This window comes from Phaseolus vulgaris, chromosome 7, assembly GCF_051622355.1.
Source record: "Phaseolus vulgaris cultivar YP4 chromosome 7, ASM5162235v1, whole genome shotgun sequence".
Lineage (NCBI taxonomy): Eukaryota > Viridiplantae > Streptophyta > Magnoliopsida > Fabales > Fabaceae > Phaseolus > Phaseolus vulgaris.
The window spans coordinates 12,906,575-12,916,402 of NC_143504.1; the positions used below are offsets into that span (position 1 = coordinate 12,906,575).

General features: G+C 32.9%; 1 protein-coding gene across 1 annotated transcript; it reads left to right on the plus strand.

The window, feature by feature from the left end:
• Nucleotides 1-745: 745 nt before the first annotated feature.
• On the plus strand, nt 746-7,968 carry LOC137828014 (pyruvate kinase 1, cytosolic). The gene is made up of 16 exons (XM_068634409.2): nt 746-983; nt 1,908-2,004; nt 2,394-2,491; nt 2,646-2,801; nt 3,343-3,420; nt 3,766-3,897; nt 4,294-4,371; nt 4,546-4,617; nt 4,735-4,824; nt 5,002-5,146; nt 5,324-5,412; nt 5,764-5,859; nt 6,029-6,096; nt 6,338-6,437; nt 7,126-7,185; nt 7,572-7,968. Exons 1-16 carry the CDS (start codon nt 915-917, stop codon nt 7,722-7,724), a joined length of 1,581 nt encoding a protein of 526 aa, XP_068490510.1. The 5' UTR covers nt 746-914; the 3' UTR covers nt 7,725-7,968.
• The last annotated feature ends 1,860 nt before the right edge of the window (nt 7,969-9,828 follow it).

Here is a 9,828-nt window from a genome sequence, read left to right on the forward strand (position 1 = left end):
GAGTCTTTTTTTCATGTTATAAGTAAAACCACATTTTCTCTTTACGAAATGATATTTTAACAATTTTGAGAGTTGTATAGAATTTTTTATTTTTTTTATGTGATATGTTTAGATATAAATATATATAATAAAAAATAAATTTATAATTAAATAATATAAAAAATATTAAAATAATAATATTAAAAGTTGAAATGTGTTTTTTATAAAAACTGTAATCTTTCTTTTTCTCCATCTTTTATAAGTTACTTACTTAGAAAGACAAAGTACAATACCACTCTGGTTTGAACCCTTTGTTTTTATGCTATATGATACAACTCCATTTGTAATATTTTTTAAAATTTTAATTTTCTAATATAGAATTTTCCTAGACCATATGTATTTTTAATAGAAAACAGTTATATTAGACTACAATGACAGAACTTTTTCTCTCCATATTTAATGTAATAGGGGTTTTAAACTTAAAACTATAATTATTATAATTAAATAAAATCATTATCCACCTTAAATTGCATGAATTGAAACAAGTTAATTATAGTAAACAATTAAACTCAAATCCACCAGAAGTTGTGTAAAACAACTGTGTTAAGACAATGGTAAATTCAGAATTCTTAGTTTATGACTTAGAATACCATTTAACATTTGTCTGTTTGATAATTGACAGTAGTTGTTCTGTTGTTTTACTTGTGGCGTCCTGTCCCCACCTGAAGACTTTGGTAACTTCAATTTAACGACGTGTTGCATGATTGCTGCAGCTGAAGCTTTAATCATTCGCTTTGAGATTTGAAGAAAACACGTACATGCTACATACTCTTTCTATATTTCTTCTCCATTCTCTCTCTATTCCACATTTGCTTTTTCTGCTTTCATCGATTTGATTCAGTGACCAGTGGTTAGGTGGTGTTTGCTGATAGAAAATGCAATCAAGTCCTTTGCTTCTCGAGGAACCAATTCGGATGGCATCCATCCTTGAGCCATCTAAGCCAGTTAGCATTTTCTTTTCTCCCTCTCTGATTTTAATTTATATTTTCAAGCGACATGTGTTCTGTTCTTTATGCTAATCACTGTGTTCTTGTTGTAACTTGTAAGCACTGTGATAGAAAACTATCAACTTTTGATGACCCATTTGTGGTGTTTTTATTTGGAGTGAATATGCATGTGGCTCTGGTATGATGCTTTTGATATGTGTGGAATTGGAGATGTTGTTTTTGACTGCTAAATGCTGAGGATTTGGTGGATCAAGTTGAATGACTGTGATTGATGAAATGGGGGACATTTATACTCTGACTGTTGCTGTTTGATAAGGGTTGTGATGGTTTTGCTGAAGTTACCCTCTTTTAAGCACTTTGATTCTGAGAAACTAACCAACTTTTAGATTATTGCTAAGGAACTTAGTAGATCGAGATGCAAAATGACTGTCATTGATGAATTGAAAGTCACATTTACTCTGACATTGAGTTTGAGCTTGCTAGTCAAACTGATTTAGAGTCCAAGCAAGGTGTGGTTGAACTATTACTTGTACTTGTTTCTGTGACAAGGATATGGTGCCCCTTTCTTCAACCTTTGAGAAAGGAACTTGAAAACTCTTTCCAAATGGATAACTTATTTATTTATCGAAAGTAGCACGGGTTTAAATTAATTCCATTCTTTGCTGATAAAAAAAAAAAAAAAAATTTTATCGAAAGTAGCATGGGTTTAGTTTTGGAGGGGTTGGTGTGAGTGTCCTATTAGACTATATCACGGTTTCACAAATTCATTTTAGGAAAACAGTAGAAAAATATGTTTGTTTTTAAGGTATGGATTTTAAGTAGAAAGTTATGAGATCTCAGAAGTTTTAGTTCTTACTCAATGAAGAATTTCAGTGTTGTCCATTTTGATTTTGACTGAAGTGTTTCTAATGCATCATGCAGACTTTCTTTCCAGCGATGACAAAAATTGTTGGCACACTTGGTCCAAAGTCACGATCAGTTGATATAATATCCCGTTGCCTTGATTCAGGAATGTCTGGTATTCTCCCATTACACCCTTTGATTACTTGTGGTCCTTGTTTGAAAATTGATTGCATTACCTTTTGTCCATATGAATCTCATCTTTTGTCTTCTTTCAGCAGTGGATAATAAGATGTGACATATTTGACTTTTTGTTTCTTGCTATATTGTCAGAAAACAGAACAGCTCAGTTTATTAGAATTAACTGTGTTGGAACTGGTAGTTTCCCAAAAGTCCAAGAAATACCAAAAAACTATTGCCTTTTTAGCTTGTGGCAGTTTTCATTTTCACCTTGGGGAAAATACACACATTACGAACAAAATTGAAGAATTATATTTTGTTGGTGTCTACAATCTTCTTGAGTTATCTGTTTTGTTATCTCATTCTTCTTTTCTTCCCATGTGGTAGTGGCAAGGTTTGACTTCTCATGGGGTGATCCAGAATACCATCAGGAGACACTGGAAAATTTGAGAGCTGCTATCAAAAGTACCAAGAAACTCTGTGCGGTATACTTGTTATATGTTTAAAATGTTTATTTATTGTGCATACCTATGACTTTATAACAAATCCATATAATGCCATCTATCACCCTATATGCAAATATCTTCCGAAGGAAAATTGATGTAAAAAATGTACGTGAGCATTTTGGTTCAATTACAGGTTATGCTAGATACTATGGGTCCAGAATTACAGATTGTGAATACTACTGATCAGCCAATCACCCTTGAAGAAGACACATTAGTTGTCTTAACTCCAGATCAAAGCAAAGAAGCTAGTTCAAATCTATTGCCACTAAATTTTAGTGGGATATCGAAGGTCAGTGTACCTTTTCCATGTACTTTTGTAGTTTTGGGGTTTGCACTTGGCACTTTGCAATATTATTCTGTTGAATAGTCATGTTGGTTCTGCCAATTTTTGGTTATAATCTTATGATATTACTACATGCATGTAATCATCTTGCACTTTTGAGACTGTTCCTGTCAGTTGTTGTTGCATCTTTGTATATCATAAAGGATGTACTCAAAAGATTCTGTGATTCTTAATTGTAGTTTGTGGAATGACTGGTTTGGTATCATCCTTTTCTGGGATATTTTTTCATTCATGTTTTTGGTTTCAGTTTACATTTAGTATCGCTCCAGAAGATGGTGATTTTTTATGCCATATTTGATAATTCAGAATTTTCATCATGGCACTTTGAAATTGTTCAAACTCTCAAGTTCCTGCGTTTCTTGACTCGTGATGCCTTTCTTCTACATTACTTTGATACACCACTTTGTATTGATTTGCAAGATTATGCCCCATTGCACTCTGTAAGGACTCACAATGATCCTTAACTAATATGTTTATAATTTGGCAGGCTGTGAAGAAGGGTGATACTATTTTTATCGGAAAATATCTGTTCACTGGAAGTGAAACAGCTTCTGTATGGCTGGAGGTAATGCAATCTTGGATTGATTATAACATTCTTAATTTGGCATATATTTTGAAATGATTTATCATTTCTAACAGGCATATATTTTGAAATGATTTATCATTTCTAGCAGGCATATATTTCGTTTTTCTATCTTTATCTGTTCTATTAGTCTATAATAGTGCACTTAAATATAAGGTTTGTTCATCACCCATTAACAGACTTGCCAAATGTATGCTGTTTTTATGCAGTTAGCTTTGTAGGTAGCATTATATTAGAGAGACTGCAGAAAGTAGAATATTTCTATACAAAGTCAGAATTGTTGTGTTTTATTACTGTCTCTCAAGTAGTCCTGGTTTCAAAATGCAGGTCAGTGAGGTGGATGGTGATGATGTCGCCTGTCTTGTAAGAAACACTGCTACACTCTCGGGACCATTGTTTACTGTGCATATCTCTCAGATTCATATTGATCTTCCTAGTCTTACTGATAAGGATAAGGAGGTACATAGTTAGAATCTTGAGTAGCAAATATACTTTAGATTTTTGAGAATGAATGCTTCAATTTTTATCTTTTGTATGGAAGGCTGAATTGTATTTTGTTGTTGAAATATTAGCTTTAGTTGATCAATGGCGGAAACTACTTAATGCTGTTGTACAATGGCTTATGTTTCTTTCAGCCTGTCAATCTGGAAAATAGAAAATTTATTTGACAATCCAAAAGATAAAATGTATGTGTAACTGCATAATAGATGTGGTAAATTCTTGTATCTGTACTAACAACAAAGAGTATAACTGGTTTTGATTTCCCCTTTTACAGTCATGAAGCAAATACCTTTTTTCCTATTATCTTGTAACTTTGTTAATCTAAATATTCCCTTTCCATACGCACTAACTCAGGTGATAAGTACATGGGGTGTTCGGAACAATATAGACATCCTTTCATTATATACCCGGCAGGCTGAAGATATTCGCCATGTAAGGAATATTCTTGATCAATTTTATCACGTCTTTCCATTTTCTCCAACATTTTTCTTGACTTCATTTTCAACTTCTGAATTTGCTTTGTTTTTGTAGCATTTGTGATTCAGTGATTCATTTTCCTTAGTATTTTGAGAGAGAGAAAATAATGCAACATTTTTCATTTTGCAGGCGCGTGAATTTCTCTCTAAATTGGGTGACCTTAAGCAGACACATATTTATGCTAAGATTGAAAATATAGAAGTAAGAAACTTGACGATCTTTTGAATAGTTAACTCTCTCTTCAATGACAGAAAAATGGTATGTTGTAGAGTGCTTAATTGTGATTCTAAATTGCATATTTCTTTCGTAAAATTTCAGGGGCTGAAACATTTTGATGAGATATTGAGAGAAGCAGATGGCATCATCCTCGCTCGTGGAAATTTAGGGATAGAACTCCCACCTGAGAAGGTCCATGTTTTCTTTTGGACAGAAAAATCTAATGTTATATGAGATGTTTCCATTTTGTGTAGTAATATTTTTCAGCATGAAGAAAGATTTGTGTCTACTTGTGATTTTTACAGCATTCCTTGCTCTCTCCACAATTAAACTTTACTAATCTTGCATATATATTTTTGGACATGGCAGGTTTTCTTGTTCCAAAAAGCTGCTATTTACAAGTGTAACATGGTTGGAAAGCCAGTTGTTGTTACACGTGTTGTGGACTCTATGACTGATAATCTAAGACCTACTCGTGCTGAAGCAACCGATGTTGCCAATGCAGTGTTGGATGGTAAATTTCTTGTTTGAGTTTTTATAAAGATTGCAATAGAGAATTGTATAAACTCCAGCATTTAGTACATTTGCATGTTTCTGTCTTCATTAATATTTCTTTAGGTTATTGTGTTCATCACATTAGCCATAAACATGCCTCTTTCATGTGTAATTTTTTCCTCTTTCCTTTGACCAGGAAGCGATGCAATTCTCCTTGGGGCTGAGACCCTGCGGGGACAATACCCTGTAGAGACCATTTCAACAGTTGGAAAAATATGTGCTGAGGTAAGTTTGCGTTTTATGTTTAAACAAATTCCTGTAACATAAGGAAATTATATCTGTCACTGTAGTTAGATATTTATGGTGACGTTCTCTTCCAAAATTTTGTAATTATAAAAATCTTTCCAGTGTCCACCATCTCATGCTCTTGTGCTTTTGAATTGATTTCTTGTTATTCTTTCAAAGTTTCCCTGTGTATATTTTGATAATTGTTTTTTCAACATAAATAGCTTTTACATTTTGAAATTATATTATGATTTTCTCATTATGATAAATTTAATTCCATTTCTTATATAATGGTTACTGTTTTCCCTGAAGAGTCATGATTACTTCCCCATTAATAGCTGTTGTGTGCAGGCAGAGAAAGTTCATAATCAAGATTTGTATTTTAAGAAGGCTGTCAAATATGTTGGAGAGCAAATGAGCCACTTGGAATCAATTGCTTCCTCAGCGGTATGCTTCTTGGTTGCACCATCAAACTTTTTGGAATGGTTTTATGATTCTTTTTCCGCCAACATTCTTCTCTGAGCTTGTTCAAAGGATTATGTACTTGTAGTAGTAGTAATAGTAGTAGTAGAGTAGTACATATTGGGAAGTAAATTCTTTTTGCTGAAACATGCAGGTTCGTGCAGCTATCAAGGTTAGGGCATCTGTCATTATTTGCTTCACTTCATCTGGAAGAGCTGCAAGGTTTCATTTGATCTCCTTTTATAATTTCCCTTTATTAAAAGATCTCATTTCTGAGATTGTTGACTAGTATTCACATTTATTAAATTCTTTCTCAGTAATTTAGTTCTAAGGTGAATTTTCCTTTTTATATGTTCCATGCTGGATTAAGCATTTAGCACTCACTGACTACTCAGTCATGTTCTATTCTGTAGTTGCAATTTGATGTCTTAATTAATTATTTGTTTATTGTGTATCTATGTAGATTGATTGCTAAGTACAGACCAACCATGCCTGTGATATCTGTTGTCATTCCCCAGTTGAAGACAAATCAACTCCGATGGACATTCACTGGTGCTTTTGAGGTATATAATTAACATAACAGCCTTTACATGGCCTTTGAAACTGATTTTAGCTACTGAAACTAGCTAGATGTATCAAATTCACATAATGCTAAAAAAAAATCCTGATGCTGGTCAACGCTTTGAGTCAGCTTTATTATCTAAAACTCTGTAATGGATTATGGAGCTACATACTAAACCGATATTGAGTTAGCTGGTCTTGAACTTGACCAACTCAAACTACTCAGAAAATATCTGCTATTGTATTAGCTTCTTCTACCATTGTATTGGTTTTATTATACTTTTATGCTAACTTTCTGGGATAAATTTCCTGGTCTCCACATGATAATGATTTTATATATGTCGATATATTTTAAACAAACAAGGTCAAGTCGAATTTTTCTTGTGGGGAAATTTGCTTCTTAGCTTTTTGTACATCTGTGCCAATACCTGGTTTGACAGTAAAAATGGTTACAAAAATATGCTGTTGTTCTATGCCTATATGTATGTTTCTTTCCAGCTTGAATTTCCCTTTTATGATTTGTATCACAAAAGGAAAGGAAATAAAGATAGAAATGAAAGAAAAATGAAGCAAAAAATTGGTTTCTTATTTCAACTAAATTGAAATTCTCTTTGGTTGACTTGCATTATGAAACATGGCATTGAGACTAATTACTTTTTGCTAACTGTTTCCTTTTGTGACCTATGGCAGGCTAGGCAATCACTTATTGTGAGAGGTCTTTTCCCTATGCTAGCAGATCCACGACACCCGGTAAGTATTGTTCAAAGTCCATGAAGATAATGATGTAACAAAAGAACAATTCAAAACCACACAAATTTTTTTCTTGTTGTGTATGTTTCAAAAATCCTAGAAGATATAACGCAGCACCTTGTAGACAAATCATATGAACGTAATCCTACTAGCATCGCTCAAGAAATTCAAATTCAAAATGGGAAATACAACAATGCTAAGCCAACCAGAAATGATGAACTCTACATTAAAGATGCTCTAAGACGCCTTTCCAAGAAAACCATTATAAAATCAAATCAATTTCTTTCTAATTTCATGTTCCATTTTAATTGAAGATCATTGGAACACCAATCCTTAAACTACTTTTAAAAGTGATTAACGTTAGTGATTTTGTTGTTTGAGTGCAGGCTGAATCTAAAAGTGGAGCAAATGAATCAATTTTGAAGGTTGCTTTAGACCATGGCAAGGCTTTTGGCATCATAAAACCACATGACCGAGTTGTTGTTTGCCAGAAAGTGGGTGACTCCTCAGTTGTGAAGATTATTGAGCTCGAAGACTGATTACAACTCATGCATAATTGGATTTCAAAGATGCACAATAAAACTTCTTCGAACCTCTTTCATTTTAGCATTTATGTTTCCTTAAAGTAAAAGTAATAGACACATGAGATTATATTATAGAGGTTGCTCCACTCATTTTGTTGTTGAACTGAGTCGTGTAATCCAGTTCATTGCTGAGTGATATAGAGTGGGAAGGATACATTATTGATCGATTGTTTTAATAGGCAAGCAGAGTTTTGAGTTATTAGTGGTATCAACATCGAAAATCTTAAATAATTATTTCCTAAATTTGTGTTTTATTTGTTTGTTCGAATGGACTTGTATGTTGATTATCCAGATTGACAATTGCTTCCTACACCCAATCTTTTTATACCTGCATCCAACACAGTTTTAAATTTCTAAAATGAAAATGAAAATCCAGAATTGAAAATAATATATTCTGAAAAAATAGATTTGAAAGAGATTATAAATTCTGAAAACAAAAGTTAAAATCCCATTTTGGATTATCCGTAATACAAAAAATTTATTATGGAAAAAAAAAATCCAGAAACATATTTAGGGAGAGGGGTTCGGAATGTATTTTTATATGTACCCATTTTATTGAAGGAACTTTTCGTCTTTTCCACTAAAATTGGGTGCATTGATTTGGTTGATATGGTGAAGAAAGCAATTGCCATCCGAATTTGGATATGGTGCAGGAAGAAATGTGTTCTGGGAAATTCAATGATCCAACCTTCTAAACAGCACCATAACCTCTATCGCACCTCGCCGAAGCTCAACTTCGCACCGGAAGTCACCAAGAGCCAACACACTACCATGACACTTCTTTTAAATAAAACGTGCAAGGCAAATTCATAAATTTAGACCAGGATGGGGTGCAAGTTCAAATTGGTGGGTGCAGGAAGCAAAAGCCTTTGGGCGATATCTACTTTTGAAATCATGTAAAGTATGTTGGTTGATATCTAAGTTAGGGAGTTTTCTTTTTGCATTTCCATAATTTTCTTCTCCACTTAATAAATATGAAAATCTCTATTGCATAATTGGAAAAACATTTTTTGTAAGATAAAAATATTTACAGATTGTACAATCTAAAAACTTTCTTAAAATGCATAAGTTTTTTTATCCAAAAGTCATTTTTGTACATAAAAAAGCTTGTAGATTATACAATTCACAGATCATTTTGTACTTCTATATTGTATAATCTAGAAACCTTTTTAATTTTTAGATAGTGAAATTCAAAAACTCATTTTTCACATAAATTATTTTTTTAGATTGTACACTCCATAACACTTTTTTTAGTCTATCGATAACACAATACATAAACAAGGGAAGCAGAGATATCAAGGGGCGGTGGCAGCTATAAGAAGGGGTTCAGTTTGATCTTTTAACCACTGCATAAGCGTGGACATGAGTGCAGAAAGAAATAGCCATTGGCTAGTTAGGTTGTTTAGTAGTGGGCAAGCCTTTCAAATTTGGATTTCTTTTAGGCTGATTTTCCTTGTAGCATACCATTTTTTACATGCACCCAACAACACTATGTGAAAATCTTTTGTATCTTTAATAAGAACCTTTGTCTTCTGAATATTATATCCATAAGCTTAATCAAACCATTCTGGATATGAAAATCCAGAACTTAAAACTAACTTTCAGATATGAAAATTTAGAATTCAAAACTTTCAGATATAGATATTCATAACCCATAACTCACTTACACTTTTGGATTGAATTGTGGATATGTCCATTCGAAATGTTAAATGAAAAATAAAAATCACTTTCCAAATTTCTATATCCAAAAACTGTGATAATGACTTATGAATTCCTGTATCGGTAACTATACATGCAAGATTCCAGATATTGAAATCTGATGACATCTCAGCTAAAAAGAACAAAATAAAGAATGAACATGGTAATTGTTTTTTTTACCACCAAACAATCTACACCGCAACTAAGTGAAAGGTTCCCTCCATCAACCCACTACACCACCACCAAATCCATTCAAAACGCACACCAAACATTCCTCTGCAGTTTTTTTTTTCAAATGTAAAAATTTATGTTGGTACATATAGAAAATGATATGGTGCAGGGATAAACTGACTTTCTTTTA